Source organism: Natrix helvetica (assembly GCF_964273705.1).
Source record: "Natrix helvetica genome assembly, chromosome: 4".
In the NCBI taxonomy this organism is placed as follows: Eukaryota; Metazoa; Chordata; class Lepidosauria; order Squamata; family Natricidae; genus Natrix; species Natrix helvetica.
Genome location: NC_138550.1, coordinates 25,486,974 through 25,504,125, shown reverse-complemented (window position 1 = coordinate 25,504,125; position 17,152 = coordinate 25,486,974). Strand labels below are relative to the sequence as shown.

The 17,152-nt window shown below is 39.4% G+C and overlaps 1 protein-coding gene across 1 annotated transcript; it reads left to right on the top strand.

Annotated features, from left to right (window-relative positions):
• Positions 1–1,989: 1,989 nt before the first annotated feature.
• Positions 1,990–16,404, top strand: N4BP2L1 (NEDD4 binding protein 2 like 1). The gene is made up of 5 exons (XM_081951795.1): positions 1,990–2,269; positions 9,277–9,404; positions 10,493–10,581; positions 14,113–14,189; positions 15,213–16,404. Exons 1-5 carry the CDS (start codon positions 2,124–2,126, stop codon positions 15,346–15,348), a joined length of 576 nt encoding a protein of 191 aa, XP_081807921.1. The 5' UTR covers positions 1,990–2,123; the 3' UTR covers positions 15,349–16,404.
• The last annotated feature ends 748 nt before the right edge of the window (positions 16,405–17,152 follow it).

Sequence of the window (17,152 nt, the reverse complement as noted above, 5' to 3'; positions counted from 1 at the left end):
TGAGCGTATAAAACTCTAAATGCATATTTTCTGTCTGTGTAGACATTAACCATCTTCCCTTTTGCTAACTGGAGGGCTCTTCCTCTTACTGGGCGTAACTACTGACCCCTCCTCAACAATTCTTCCGGCAGTTCCCCTGGCCTCCCACTTTTCCTGTCTAAGGGCCTCGGCGAGAAAAATTACATATCTTCTTGTCCTTTGAAGTTCCTTCTTCTCTGAGATTCTGAGCCCACTTAATATATGCTTTGTATGCTCATTCCACAAGTTCAGAGATGCCTTTCCTGGTCCCCCTTTTTGTCTTCTGTAATTTGTTTACCCTAATGTCATCTGCAGAGTGACTAATGAAGATCATATTGACCATTCTCTTATTTTCTTCAACCTCAGGATCTAAATGTGGTATAATGCCTAAAGGTTTGATAAATGCATTCTAAGAATTCCCCTGAATTTTCATCCTTTTTCTGTTGAATTTGATAGACCTTCCCTAAGTTCTTAACTTTTGTTTTTGAGACCTAACAAAACCAAGGCCCAATAGTTTTGCAGCCAAATGGACTGCAGGTTCCCAATCTGGTAACCATATCCAGTCCGGATCTTTTGCATGATCCTTCTGAAAAGGCTTATTCATGGTTCCCTTCACCAGCCTTCTTTCCTCTGGGGTTAATAAAATTTCCATCAGACTTTGTATGTCTGCCCAAGTAGACTGGTGAGTTCAGAAAAATGGATGCAAAAAGGACATGCATCTCATCTGGATTTTCTCTATAAGCAGGAATTTGATTTTCCCCCAATTATATAAATCAGCCATTGATAATGGAGCATATATCCACACCTTAGTAGCTCTCCCTCAACTCATGGCAATAAAATTCCCCTGGGGCAATTTGAGTTTTTGTCTCAACTGCTCCCTTGGACCAGGTTTGTGGTCCACTTGATCTGTCCCTTCGATAAAATCCTTATATTTATCATTCACAAGAATTGTCATCTCCAAAATAATAGAAATTACAAGTTCTGACTAAATTGTTACAGCACTAACTACATTTGTCTACTACAACAAATATAACAAAATGTTCACTAGTCTCGAGTAATAGGAAACTCTTTGTTTGTTTTTCCATCCACTCACTCAAAATGATCTAATTCTAGATACGTGATAGAGATAAGTAACTAAGCTCATCAATTGCAAAATAACCAGTGGGTATTTTAAAATATTGTATTTACACACTGTTTTGTAACATTTTTGGAGATAAAAGACTAATTGATCGGCATGGGGAAAAATAAACGCTAGGAGTAAATGATACAGACTACATACAGAGTACTTGTGCAAAGCTGAAATGTACAGTACTATAGAGAAACAATGCGGGTGACTTTTTATAGTAATTGACAATAACACATTCAAAACTAAATTAAGTTACGAAAGGTATCAGCCGCTGTCCAATGGCAGAGATTGTGACAAATATTCACCGTACGCAATTTAGGCAAATTGTTCAGCGCTTGCCAGTATGGCCATGCTTTTTGGGTGGCTCCTTAATACAGTTCACCCAGGCTCCGGAGCGGGTCTTCGCTCCCCAGAAAGAAAACTCTCTTCGCCACCTAATGGCTGCCCGGATTTCTGCAGCCACAGCTGGCGGCTCCAACGTCCCACTATCGGAGGCTGCCATCCCATCCAGCCGCCCAAGCGCTGCCTGGTTTCTGGATAGATAGCTTGAAGGGAAGCGCCGAACCCATTCAAGTGCTTCATCCCAACGGATCGTGACCGAACTGATTTCGCGGGAGCCTCCATCGGGCTCGACCTTTCCTGACCGATTGAGATCGGCCGAGGCAGCGCTCTCCTCAGCGTGGGCTTTCTACGCGTTAGTTAGCCGGGACCGACTCGAGTCTTCCGGCAAAAGTGCCATGCGCCGGCCTCCCAAGAGCTCGGAGGGGAAGAGGAGGCGGGGGCGTCCAAAGTCCCATTTTCTCTTTCGCCCGGCTCCTTTGGCTCCCTCTGCTCCGGGGAAACGAGGGCGGAGCGGAGCTGGGCGGCGCCGCCCATCTCAAGTCACGCGGCCTAAGGGCACTGTAAACACCACCAGGTGACTCCGAAAGGCGCTGCCTGAGATGAGGAGGCTGCAGCTGCCGCCGCCGCCGCCGCCACTATGGAAGATAGCCTGATCCACGCCTTCGGGGGCCTCAGCCTCCAGCAGCCCCGCCGCCCCCAAGGCAGGCCCCGCGCACGCCGTTTCAGCGGAAGCCTCTATTTGCTCCGCGGCCTGCCCGGCTCGGGCAAGAGTACTCTGGCCAGGTAAGCCTGTCCTAGCTGCAGCCCTTCCCGCGTCTTTCGAGAGGTCGGCCGGGTTCAGGTCTGCAAGGCGGGGGGGGGGGGGAAGCTTAGTGCGGGGAGTCAGCGGAGGGGCGGCGGCGGCGGCTTTGCAGGAAGCGTCGTCGCAGCTGAAGTCGCCTGGCCCGACTTGATAAGGAGGCAGGCGGTTAAATCGGGGAGACAAGGAAGGAACCGTTGTTCCGCTTTTTGGGCTCCCCCCCCCTTCCTCTCTCTTAAATCCTCCTTTAAACTTAAAGGAACAACAATGCCGGGGGTGGGGAGGGCCAGTAATGGTGGCCAGGAGAGAACTCGGAGCCAGTCAGGGAGAGCAGAGCATAACAGGGAGAGTGGGTGATGGGAAGGGTACTTTGCCCTCCGATACCCGTCCCTTGACTGAGTCCATCGGAGGTCTGCCCTACAGCGGTAAACACCAACAGAAAGCCTACACGTGATGAGGAACTACTAATGAAATGTAAGGAAGCAGCCGTAGTTAGGTGGGTCGATCAGAACTCCCACTTTTTCAGCTGCAATTCGTGTGCCATCCATTCTACAAACTCTGCAACTTGTTTGGCAAAGTTTCCCTGCTCTGTTTGGGTTGCCCCCAAGGCGGTGTGTGACTTTTTCCCCAAACTATGCAGCTATCAGAAGGGGCAATTCCCACCCACCTGTATCTTTTGTTAGAAATTATACCTGTTTGGCCACTTTGGAGAACTGATTAGGTTGTGAGAATGCACTGTGAAAAATGGAATATTTATTCTTTCCGTTGTATACAATACTTTAGAATTGAGCTCAGTGAAACTAGTTCATATATTTTCTGCCTGCTATTTAAAATTTAGATTGGCAGCTGAATCCTGTCAGAGCCACTGTTTCTCTGCACTAGCAGCTATTTTGCCATAAATATTTTATACTGGATGCATATCAAAAGGTCACTTTGTAAACAAGGAAGTGCACATTTTGTCATGCATTAATAATGCCTGTCAATTTCAGACAGTTTGTTTATTTTTTTTAATTCTGGAAAATGATTCTGTTCCAATGGTTTCAATTCTGCAAAAGTTACATAATTGACACTTAGTTTTAATTCTTATTTACTAAACTGAAGGAGCATAACAACCAGTAGATTTAAAAGATGAGCAACGGGAGTATGATAAGTAGCTGGATCTGGAGAATTGTAATTTGTGGTTTACCTTAATACTGGCTCTTTTTAAGAAAAAGCAGTCCTCAAAAATTATTTTGCTTTACTGACTGAACAAAATAATAACAAAATAATGATATAAAAATAAAATAAACAGTACATACCAAACTGATCTTTCAATATTATGCAAATGTTCATAAATCAACCTAAATCAACAACTAATAGTATAAAGCAATCCATATATGTGATGAATTGAAATAAATAAAAAGGAGTGTGGAGAAGAAAATGTCTGGAAATGCATAGCATAAAAGTAAATCCATAAAATTTGACAAATTGAAAGTGCTGCTATTTTCCCTTTGACCATATACTTCACTGCTGCAATTCAGGTGTACTAATCTTTGAATGTAAAGGAAGGCCTGTTCTGTTTAGCAGTCATAAAGACAGAACAGGTCCTAAATTTAATTTTCATTTTCTATTCTATGCCAAAATGGAATGCATTTTGAAAGAGTGTTCCTGAAAAGACAGAATCAAGGTATGTGGATAATTGAATGTAGGGATAAGTATTGGGGGTCTCTATCTCAAATCCCTAATGGAAAAGAGCATTGAAGAAAGCTGAATCTTAATGCATCATGAAAAGAAAGCTATGCTATCTTTATAAAATATGTACTACGAACTTGAGAAAGGAATTTTTATACTTAACCAACAAATACCAACTGCATAGGTATAGAATAGGTAGTACCTGGCTCAACGGCAGTAATTGTTGTGTAATCTCAGAGTTCTAGTGGATAGCCACTTAAGTAAGAACCAGCAATACTGCAGCTGCCAAAAAAGCCAATAAAGCCTTTGACTGCATCAACAGAGGGATAGTATAAAGATCATGTGAAGTGTTAGTACTATTTTATACTGCTTTGATAAAACCACACTTGGAATACTGCGTACAATTTTGGTCACCATGACAAAAAAAAGATGTTGAGACTTAAGAGTGCAAAGAACAGCAAAGATGATTAGGGGGCTGGAGGCTAAAACATACGAAGAATGATTGCATGAATTGAGTAGTTTAAAGAAAAGGAGAACAAGGAGTGACATGATAGCAGTGTTCCAATATTCACATAGAAGTCTATTCTCCAAAACACATGAGGGTAGGACAAGAAGTAATGGATGGAATCGTATCAAGGAAAGGACCAACCTAGAACTAAGGAGAAATTTCCTGACAGTGAGGACAATGAATTAGTGGAAAAGCTTGCCCCCATAAGTTGTGGGTACTCCATCACTGGAGGTTTTTAAAAAGAGATTGGATAGCCGTTTGCCTGGTATAAGGTCTTCTACTTGATCAAAGGGTTGGAGTAGAAGACTTCCAAGGCCTTTCTAAGTTTGTTAAATAAAAGTTATCATGATGTGTTATTATCTTGTCAAGCAAGACAGCTAGCTGAATATAGTGGGACTAATCAAGTTTATATTTGAATTTAAATTCAGTTAAAATAATCCAGATTCAATCAGATTATTCAATTGAACTTTTGGGGGAGGAGGTAATTGTCCCTGACTATTTCCCTTTAAAGTTGGAAATTATAATTTCCTGTCCCTGGACTAATTGTCAAATATCTTGTCCCAGATATTTCTACAGGGATGCTGGCATTTTGGTGAGAGGAAGCGGGGAGGACTGGAGTGATCTGTATATGATGTTTTTGTTTCCTGCATTATTGTGTTAATCTCTATATGAAGTTTCTGTTTTCCTGCAATGATGTAGTGTGGGAAGGGTTTGGCTAGGATTGCTTTAAATAGCTGGTTTTAAGTGAGAAGCTTCAGTTCTTGCCTAGATCTCTTGTTATCACAAACCTTTCAATAACAGCTCTTTTTGGAACAACTGCAGTTTCAAGTGGCCTGCTTTCTTGGGAAGATTGGAGAGATAAGACCTTACACCAGTGCTTCTCAATTATTTTCTGTCAAGCCCCCCCTAGGAAGAAGAAAACATTTCGCGTGCCCCCCCCGCGCGACTGTAAATAGTATCATTTGTCTATAAAATTGTTATAAGTACACCTCTGCATAACATAGCACACCGGTCTTTCCTCGTCTCCCACCGTAGTCACATGCTTTCTTTCCTCTTTCCCTCTTACTTGTCTATCCTTCCTTCCACCCTCCCTTCCTCCTTCCCTTCCTTCCTGCCTCTCTTCCAGTTCCCTCCTTCCTCTTTCCCTCTGCCTGCCTGCCTTCTTTCCCTCCTGCTTATCTATGCTTTCTTCCTTCCTTGCACCTCCCTCCCTTCTGCCTGCCTGCCTTCTTTCCTCTTTCCCTATCCTCCTATCCTTCCTTTCTCCCTCCCTCCTTCCCTGCCTCCCTTCCAGTTCCATCCTTCCCTCCTTCCTTCTGCCTCCTTCCTGCCTGCTTGCCTTCTTTCCTCTTTACCTCCGGCGTGTCTGCTTTTCTTTCCTTCCTTCCACCTCCCTTCTGCCCTCCGGCTTTCTTTCCCTCTTGCTTGTCTATCCTTACTCCCTCCTCCCCTTCTTCCCTCCGTCCCTGCCAGCAGCTCCTCCAGCATCCCAGCTGGAAGCAGCAGCACAACAGTCGCCGTTACCAGGGGCGAAGGGGTGGCGGTGGCAAGATCGGGCGACCGCCGCCCCTTTGTCCCTTCCCCAACAGCGGCTGTTGCGCTTCCGCTTCCAGACGGAATGCTGGCGGTGGAGCTGCTGGCGGGGAGGCGAGCTACGCGGTGGCGAAGACGGGCGGTCCCATGCTTCCCTCCCTCCCACCCCCGCCCGAGCAGGCTTCTTGCACAGCTCCAGTCCGCGGCTCCAATGAAAATCCACAGTCCGAAGTGCTGCCACTTCCAGGCGGGATATATTATGCCTCGCCCACGCCTTCGCCGCCGTTGTACCCAGATGGAAAGGGAGCCTTCGCGCCCCCCTTTACGGAGCCTCGCGCCCCCCCAGGGGGGCGCGCCCCACTATTTGAGAACCGCTGCCTTACACTAACTTAGCTTTTTTGATATCAGCCAAGGTCAGTTAGTGCTTTATCTTCTGTGTCATAGATGAAGCCAATATACCAGTCATGCAAGACCTTTTGAATAGGAGAAAATTTCGACTGGCATTGTATCCTTCAAATACAGAGTGAAACGTTCCTCAGAAATCCAGCAGAATGACCTCAGTGTACTAACCCATTGTTTAAGAATCATTTATTAACTATACTGCAGTTATCTGGGTTCACAAATATATGTCCAGAACAGATAACACTTTTAACTTATCTGATATGTGTTGGTATTCCTAATACTGTCTATGTGGGGCTATTTTAATCTCCCCAAGTAGACTCTTCATGCTGATTATTTGTTCTAGTATTGTGACTTAGGAATTGTGAGATCTCAGTCTTCCAACTTTTTTTTTTAAAGAATTTTTTATTTTGGGTTAAACAGACAAACACAACACAAAAATAAATAAAATAAAATCATCTTTCATTACATGTTGTAGAAGTGTGTTGATTGGTTACAAATAACTTTCGTGCATCTCTTCCATAGTCATTACTTATAATTCACATCACATTATATATTTTAAATCAAAATTCTTTATATATCTTACTATCAACATCCCACAATTCTCATTTGACTAATTGTTTTAACGTCCTTTTGCATAAAATAATCCAAAATTGAAAAACACAACCCCATAATGACATTTCATTAATTATTTCTAATATCATCCAATAACATTACACCTTTATAACATGTTCTAAGTAAGAATTAATTATGATTGATAACAAAATTTCTAATCCTCTTTTCCAAGTCGCTGTTTACTATTTGTATCCCAATACCTTTTACTGAGCCAGTACATATATATATTGTTAAGTATATCCCTTGTCATTTCATTGTTATTATTATAATTGTTATTTATTAATAGAAATTCATTTGCTAATTATATCAGGTTTCCTCTCTTCAAACCAATACGTGTGCACCTTGTTATCATTGTCAATTATTTATTTAACGTATCACTCTAAAGATTACTAAATTACTAATCACTAATCATATTGTAGAAGTGTGTCGATTGGTTACAATTACACTATATTGCCAAAAGTATTCGCTCACCCATCCAAATAATCAGAATCAGTTGTGAGCGAATACTTTTGGCAATATAGTGTAACTTTCATGCATCTCTTCCAGTCATTGCTTATAATTCAAATCACATTATGTATTTTAAATCAAAAATCTTTATATATCTTACTATCAACATACCATGCTTCTTATTTGACTGTGGTTGTTTTAACATCCTTTTACATGAAATAGTCCAAAAACACAAGCACATAGTAGCATTTAATTAATTATTTCTAATATCATCTAATAACATTACCCCTTTATAGCATGTTCTAAGTAAAAATTAATTATGTTTGATAACAAGGCTCCTCCTTCCTCAGTCTTCCAACTTGAGGCTTCTCAGAAGTGTTTGATTTCAATTCTGCTTCTGGGTAGACATACAAAGATTACATTGTATAGCTTTTTGGACTTGTAGAAAAGAATTACATCCAGAGTATATTTCTTTTGAATGTACATTTGTTCTGAAATGAGGGACCATCTGTTTTTGTCAGCTTAGTTTGCAAATATACTGTATTTTCCTTTCCATTGTTTCTGGATATGGCAGGAATCATGGCAACATTATATCCATTTACCCTTATGTGATATATATCCAATGTACTGAGTTTCTGAACAGAACAGAATTGAATAGAATTCCTTATTAGCCAAATGTGATTAGACACACAAAGAATTTGTTTTTGTTGCTTTATATATGAAGGCAGTTACTTCCTTTGTTTAATTTGGAGCTCTTGCTACTCAGAGATAGGATACTAACTTTTTTAATGAACAAAAATCAGTGATAAGGAGTACATTTAAAATGCTGCATATTTTAGATCATAATCATCCAAGTTAAGACGTTATTTTTACTCTTATTGTGCACAGAACAAATACAAACACAGTGATTCAGAAATTTATTTGTGCACCAAATACACTGTATATCCTACCACAATCCCAAGAACTCTCAGTGCCTCACAAAAATGAGCACATATCATAACAATACAGAAATGCAAGATGCTTAAAACACCCAAATAATTCCTGGCATCAGGCTGAAAAGCTCCATTTTCAGCTTTTTCCAGGCAACCGCTTGAATGATTTCCGCATTATTTTAAAGTAATAATCAGGCAGCAAATTGGTCAACCTCTGATGGCAACATGAAGACTTTGGGGAGAGGAGCTTTAGATTGTACATCTCTGCCTTGCTATAATATAGCTGCAGTGTATGTGTATGCGTGTGTGTATACACACACACACACACACACACACACACACACACAAATGGCTGTGTGTGTGTGTGCGTGTTCCAGCATAACTCTGGAATGCCTCCAGCAATTTCAACCAAACTTGGTACACAGTTTCCAGACTTACTCTCTGGAAAAAAATACTGTGGGGGTGAGACACCCTTAACACTCCTCAGGGGTGGTGGTGTTCTGTTAAGATACAGCCTGTTGTGGCTTAAAATGGCTTTTGCTGTACTGCTGTAAAATGGTTTCTACTGTACAGACCAGTGGAGTTGCCATGGTAACAGCTTCATAGTACTCCACAAGGAGGGTCCCTCTGGTAAGGGGGAAAATTACATTTGGTCTGGACATTTCCCCCCTATAAATAAATACCCTGGCAACGTCAGGTTATCAGCTAGTTAACTATAAAAATGTATTTGTTTGCTTAAAGAATTGCAAAAATCAAAGTATTGCATTTGACAGTCGCACCAAATGGCATTTTCAAAGTAGTAGCAGTTTTTCTCTTGTGACATCACATTGTTGGATCCAGTGATGATAACCATTTAGCACTTTGTTCTTTTTTCTTTGCTTATCAGGCAACTGAAACGTGAATTTCCTAATGCAGTCATTTTTAGTACTGATGAGTATTTCATCATGGAAGATGGCACCTATGAGTTTGATCCTGATTGTTTGGGAGACGCACATAAGTGGAACCAGAAAAGAGGCATGTATGACTGGTTCTCCTCAACATTACTACTTATCTACTCTATCAAAGTGGTTTTCTAAACATTGATTAGAACAAATCATTACATAATAGAATTAAGAACAGAATAAGTCTAATTCTGAAGTGAGAGTTGATATACTGCTTAAAGACTTTCTGATATGGAAGCTAAAGACTAAGTTGTATTATGATGTCTGGTATGGCTGTGGGAAATTGATTTCCTCTGCCAATTCTGTGATAACTTCCAATTGGCTTCTAGGAGGATATTAAAAAATGGGTAGAAGTAGATGAAAAATAACCTGGATCTTTACCATTTTTGATAAATTGTAGGACAGAAATGGCCATCTGGAAACATGAGCCTAGAACAGAAGCAAAATATCTGCTAGGGTTTGAAGGGTTATCTGGGCCTAAAGAACTGCTTCGAATTTAATTTTTTAAAGTTCATTCCATTTCTACTTTGATTGCCAGTATACATTATCTTTGCACTATTTTCTTTTCAATACCATGCAGTTAATCCAGGTACTTTACAGTTAACAATACAAACATTTCCTGCTACATCCTGGGGAAGCAGCTGTGATCTGTATGGAGTCAAGCAGCATCTTAGACCTATTTTTGCAGAACCATTAATCTAGATTGCAGTGAAATCTAGATTCCGCATGTTGAAGTGAAAAAAACATGCAAAAAGATTTAATATATTATTTTTGTATCATGTCTAATGCATGCCTACCGCAGCTACAAAAAGACTGCCTATCACTGTGTTATACCCTAAACATGAAGCTCATCAGAACAGGAAGTAACTGAATTCTTATATAGTAATTAATGAACTTGCTGATTTTAAATGCAATGACAATGGTTTTCTAGTTCAGATGAATTAGAAATTGCAGATGATGAAAAAGCTTCTGGATAATTCCAGCAAGCTGAAAAGTGAGGAAAATAGGAGTAATGTGAGGATAAATATATACGTATATATAGACATAATGCTAGTATTTGAAATCTCAAGTTCTTTTATGATCTGAAGGATTTAATATAATTATCTAAATAAATGATAATTCATTTCACCTACTAAAAACCTGTACTTTATTATATTACAGCACGTAAAGCTATGAAGAAAGGGAAATCCCCAATTATAATTGATAATACCAACATCCACGCTTGGGAAATGAAGCCATATGCAATAATGGTATGTAATGTTGTGACTACTTTGTAATTCTTAATAAGTTCGGGCTCAAAAGAAACCTGTAACCTTAATCGTTATCAAATTAGGGAGGAAATTTGCAAGAATCTGTAATGTCCATAATGTTTTCAAATACCATTTTTCTTCTGCTTGAATTCTTGTTCAACTCCTTGTCCAACTCCTTGAACTGTATTCTCCAACTAGGCAATATTGCAATTATAACACATTGGATGGGATTTATGGGCATCTGGAAGGCAATAGATCTTTACACCATCCAACATAAATCCAGCTTCTCTTTTTTAGGTTACATTTAGCTCTATTTCTTAAAATTGAGAACGATCTCGGGAATCAAGCACAGTTTTAAAGGAATGTTGCTTTATGGAGACACTGAAATCATAGCTCCAGCTTTTGTTGAATGGTTCTTTTTAGGCCAGTATAAACCTTACAATGCAGTCAATGCAATCACTTTTTAGATTAAAATATGAAATTACCTTATATTGAGCCATATCATTAGCTCATCCAATACTTTCTGATTGGTAGCTGCTCTTTTAAAATGCAGATCTTCCTGGCACTCAAAGCTCTTTTAAGGGAGATAGCAAGGACTTTAGGGAGGCAAAAGTATGTCCTTTTGATAGTGCTACAGACCATTTTTCAGTTTAAAGCAGGTTGTAAGAAATACTATGCTTTCCTTCCGTTGTATTACCATTGGTGCTAACTTAGCATTCAAATAATTTGAGAGAAATACCAGTTGAAAGTGCTTAAGGACATAAGCCAGGGGTGTCCAAACTTGGCAACTTTAAGACTTGTGGACTTCAACTCCCAGAATTCCCCAGCCAGCTGTCAATTCCCAGAATTGACTGGGGAATTCTGGCTGGGGAATTCTGGGAGTTGAAGTCCACAAGTCTTAAAGTTGCCAAGTTTGGACACCCCTGACATAAGCATAGTCTAAGCTCCTCTTAGTCTTGCATTCAATGGTCAACCAGATGCCTGCTAGTGTTCCTTTCCATTTCGTACCTGTCCTCAATGAATTTAGCAATTTCCTTTTCAAAGCCATCCAAATTAATAGCCATCACTGTGTTTTGTGGCGATGAATTCTTAATTATTCTGTGTAAAGAAGTACTTCTTTTTGTCCGTTCAGTGATATTGGTGATTGTTAAAAATTAGATGCTGCCTGGAACACCAATTAAATAGAATCTCTGCCCCTCTTAGTAATAAAAATCACTTATGAATGTGTTCCTCAGAAAATCTGCTAATTCAAATTTCCACTCATTTTTTTTAATATAGTTTTGACAGCAACAACAGTATCAACAGGTAACTGTTTCAATATTCCTAGCTCACAATCGTCTGTTTTGAGAGCAATTTACAGATTACTGCATGTCTAACCAGCTTTGCTTCTTTTCTTGAGAAGCAATATTTTAAAGTCCTTGAGGCAACTCAATAGCAATGTTGGAATTTTTTTTTGTTTGCTGTCTTATTTATAATGCATTGATGATGAAAAGTCTTATATGATTAATAGTGAGTAGTTAGAAAAATCATGAAAAATCACACTGAAATTTATTAACAAAAACATTTGGAAAAGTATGAATAGTATAGTCATGCTTGAATAAATAATTCTGAGAAATACAATAAATAACAGAAGATGTGTGTGTGGATTACAAAACATATTTCGCTTAAGCTTTCAACAAAACAATCCTGCTTTGTTTGGCAGAATATAATTTGCTGTACTTTAATAAAACATTTCAAGTATTCCAGTCATTGAAAACACTGGGAACTTCCCTTGTTTTTCGTCCCAGGAAAACAAGCTTAGATGGGATATTACTCAAAAAAAAAAAATTACAAAAGAATTGAGCAGATTATTTTGTTTTCAAAACATTAAAAATAAGTCTCAGGAGGTCCGTGGAAAGAATTATTCTTTGTTATTTTTTATAAATTATCACTCCGCTGTTAGGCAAGTTAAAGCAAAAAGGATTTCTTTGAAGTCAGTCATCCATTCAGGTTGCTTTTTGCTGGACCTCTGTCTGCACTGTCTCTGTTATGTAGCTGAAAAAATGCTTCTGCTTAACTCTTGCATGAACAGTAACATCAACATGGGAAAATAAACAACAAAAATGTAATATAATATGCACATCATTGTATTCTGAAGCTCAGCTCAATTCAGTCTCATTCAAAAGCACACACAGAATATCCAAATCCATTGAAGTACATTCAAACATACGCCAGAATTCCCACTCTGGCATTCGTGGTGATCTCTGTATTTGCAGCCTAAATTCCCAATATTGGAAGTTAATCAGCTGTAGTGTGCCTTGTCCTGCAGCAGATTTCGCCATGGGTCTGCAATCCTGAACAATGTGCTTAGGTAACAGCAGATTTGATCCATCTAGCCAAAGCCAGTAGCAGTAGGTATATGACTAGATTAGTAAATCTGCTGACTTTACTAGCCTGGAAATAAATCCTGAAGTATAAGACACCAAGTTCTAGTTTCTATGCTTGGAACAGCTATAATACATAAGGCAATGACTCTTACAACTAACAACTTTTGTGAGAATGACCATTTCATTTAGAACTCAGTACAGTATTCTCTAAATGATTGTTTCATGGTAGTCCTTTCAGGAAGTTGAAGGAATTCAACTTGAATTAGTCATTCATTAAAAAAAAAAGATGTAGAGGGCCTTTCTGTATGCTGTGGATTCATGTCAAATAAAAAAACTGTCTTTTTAGACACTCATAAAATGTGGATAGTGAAGATTAACATGCTTGAGAAGCAAGTACAACCTACTTAGCCAAGTCCGGTGCAGCTGTATGAGCTATCGTATTTTTTGGTGTATAAGACGCACCTTTTTCCCTCAAAAGAGGCTGAAAATCTGGGTGCGTCTTATACACTGAATACAGCATTTTTTTGCCTCCCAAAACTCTGCCCCCTTCACCAAAATGGCCGTGCATAGTCTCTAGGAAACTTTCAGAATGCTCCTGGAAGCTGGGGAAGGCAGAAATGAGCAAAAAAGGGGCTGTTTTTTGCTCAATTTTTGCCCCCCCAGCCCCAGGAGCACTCTACAAGCCTCCTAAAGGCTATGTATACCATTTTTTTTGATGGAAAACGTGCTGGTTTTTTGCTCATTTTGGGGGGGGGGGGGCACCCCCCAGGAGCACTTTGCAGGCCTCTTAAAGGCTATTTGTGCCCTTTTTTTAAAAAAATGGGCTGTTTTGGGGAAGCGTGCAAAACCTTTTAAAAAAAAAATTGCCTCTTCAAAATCTTGGTGTGTCTTATACTCCGAAAAATACAGTACATTCACATGACATGCTGTTTTTAACTTTTATTTATTTTTTGGGTGGATTGGTGTGTGGTATGCAGTTTATTAATCAGTGTATTGGGTTTATTCAGTAATCAGGTTAAATGTGTTGTGCAACTCCAACCTTTGGTATTTTTTTTCTCCCTCATGGTAGAGAAAAATAGGTAAAACACTGTTTAATAGATTAAAACACGATAGCATTTTCTAAAATTGTAGCATAATAACAATTTGTTTGTTTTTCTTTAACCAGGCACTTGAAAACAGATATGAAGTTATATTTCGGGAGCCAGATACTCGTTGGAAGTTCCATGTTCGGGAATTAGCTAGGTACATTTTACAACCAAATTTAGAAAAATGAGGCAGACCATTGTTGTAATCATTGATTTGAATGCTGATTTTGTCTTGAGAAACAGCATGTAGGAAAGTTGGCTTCTACTAATCACATCACTTCTCTTGGCAATTGATTCCATTGCTGAACAATTCTTACTACCCAGAATTTTTGCCCAAGATTAATCTGAAATTGCCTTTCTATAATTTAAACCCATTATTTATTTTCTATCACAGGGTGTCAAACTGGTGGCCTGCGGGCTGGATGCGTCACACGGAGGCCATGCTCTCCCTAGCTCCGCAAAAGGAAAAAAATTGTCATGAAATGTCACGTGATACCGCTAGTTTGACATCCGTCTTGTATTCTATAAGATGATCAAGAATTGGTCTGTTTTTCCATAACATGTTTTTATTTGGGGTTCTTTCCTATAGCCAATCATCATCGATGTGTTCATGCTTTTTTAAATTGGAATAACAAAAATGTTCTGAAAACCAGTGTTAAAGTTCATATAGTTAGTCTGATAACTCTCTTCTTCAGTAGATCAGTTTTGGTTCTGCTTGTGCTGAATATATTAAATTGCCTCGGGGCTTGCTGTAACAACTGGTCCTTTTCCTGTCCTCTAGTCAGTATCTCATAGTTACTAAAAACACAACTGAGTCTTTGACTTGGAGCATTTTTCTTTCTTCTGTGATTCTGGGGGTTACTTTGCTGAAAAGGACCCTTCTCAGTGGTTACAGTTTGATCACATAGGTGTTGGATGTAATTGAGTTCAATATTAGAGAGAGTGGATCTATTGGTCTCTTAATCAGTATATAATCATCTCTCAACCATACCCATATATGCATTTAATGGACTAATTCCTGACTGTACATATAGGAAATTTGCCTTCTGAATTTGTATGTATCAGGTTATAGATTCCCCTACCCCCTCCCTAAATCACATACAAGGAAAACTAATGCATGGATCAGGGGCTATTAATATTCTCATGCTTTCCTTGTCATATTTTTACATTTATTTTGTAGACGTAATCATCACGGTGTTCCATTTGAGAAAATACGATGGATGAAAGAGGAATATGAGCATGATGTTACCTTCCATACAGTGCTTCATTCTGAAGAACCAGCCAGATACCGCAATTCTGGACGTTATTTTTCATGAATAAGTCATGAAATTGAAGGATTTTAATGGGAGATCTAGTGGGAGATTTTATTGGGATTTTATAGATTTTATCAATTTGTATATGATTTTAGATTCTTAGCAATTTTCTATTTTTCTATTGAACTAAAGTAGGTCTTAACCTGTTTAAACTTGATGTTCCATAATTCTTGCACATTTTAAAGAAAATTATAGAAGAAATAATGTAAACATAAAACATAATCTCATTGTTGCTTTTTCACATTTTTAGTTTATTCTTTTCTGCAATCATTTTCATAGGTTATATTCACAGAAAATTACAGGGTAGCACCTATTTAGGTCTACATATGTCAGCCAAATACCATACTGACAGTTGACATTAAAATGCTAACTATGATATATGAGATATCATTTCCCCAATCCTCATATATTAAGAAGAGCAATTGTGTGATAGCAGCAGCCATAAATGTGTTTGATTTCTCACTAAGACCAAAAATAGGACTCCAATCCAATGGCAGAAACCTTTTCTATTTGTGCCTTTACCAGTGTCCAAGTCTGACTATGTTCAGTGTGTCAGAAGCCTGAGCTTTCAAGAGAACCAGAACCAAGCATTTTATGAATGGGTATGGGCGAAGATTTTGAGCTACAGGATAAGTAAACTTGAAGCTGCTCCCAAAACCAGTATAGATTTGTGAAATCCTCAGAACTAGTACAGATAAATTGTAATGGTTAAGTAATATTTAACATAAGATCTTGTTTCCTAAGTCCTATAGTTTCTGTGTTCTAGATTCTGTTTTTAAAATGTGTATCCATAGTACGTGGCTTCTTTTTCTTTTCTGATTTTTGATTTCCCCCTTTAAAAATCCTATTCAGGGTATTGTTCAAAGATATGAGGTGCTTCATTAGATCCCTATTTTTGAATTCCTGGTTCTGATGGATTTTATATATCTGGTAGTAATTTGCTAACATAAAATACTACAGAGCAAAAGCACGGTCTCAATTTTTTATTTTTACTCTACAAAAATGGTAATTTTGTAGAATTTGGGTTTTATGAAACAAGCAAGATGCACCTCAACTTTCCTATTAAGTAATAAATACTTAGATGAGTCAGAAACCAGCATAAATGTTGAAGACTAGATAATGACTAAAACCAACATATTAAAATTAATAATATTAAGTATTTATCGGCGTATAACACGCACTTTCCCCCCCGAAAAATAGGGGGCAAATGATGTATGCGTGTTATACGCCGATATACACCGGGCGATATACGCCAGGTGCACAGAAAAGGATCACGGAGCGCTTCGCCCCAAAAGCAGCTGCTTTTCTGTGCGCCTGGCGTTTAAAACATCCGGCTATCTATCTAAACGCCAGGCGCACAGAAAAGGATCGCGGAGCGCTTCGCCCCAACAGCAGCTGTTTAGATAGATAGCCGGATGTTTTAAACGCCAGGCGCACAGAAAAGCAGCTGCTGTTGGGGCGAAGCGCTCCGCGATCCTTTTCTGTGCGCCTGACGTTTAGATAGATAGCCGGATTAATCTGCCGTCGATGGGAGAAGCGTCTGAGGGGGTTCGGGAGTTCATGGCTTCCATGACAGCCATGGACCTGACCCAGTTAATTCAGGGCCCTACTCACGAGGGAGGCCACACCCTGGACCTTGTTTTCGTCTCTGGCCAGTGGACGAGTGATCTGGGAATAGGGGATCTAGACATTATTCCCCTGTCATGGTCGGATCACTCACTTCTCCGGCTGGACTTCCCTGGTGCTACCCCCCGCCGCGAGGAGGCGGAACTGGAAGGTATTAGATGGTTCCGCCCCAAGCGCCTGA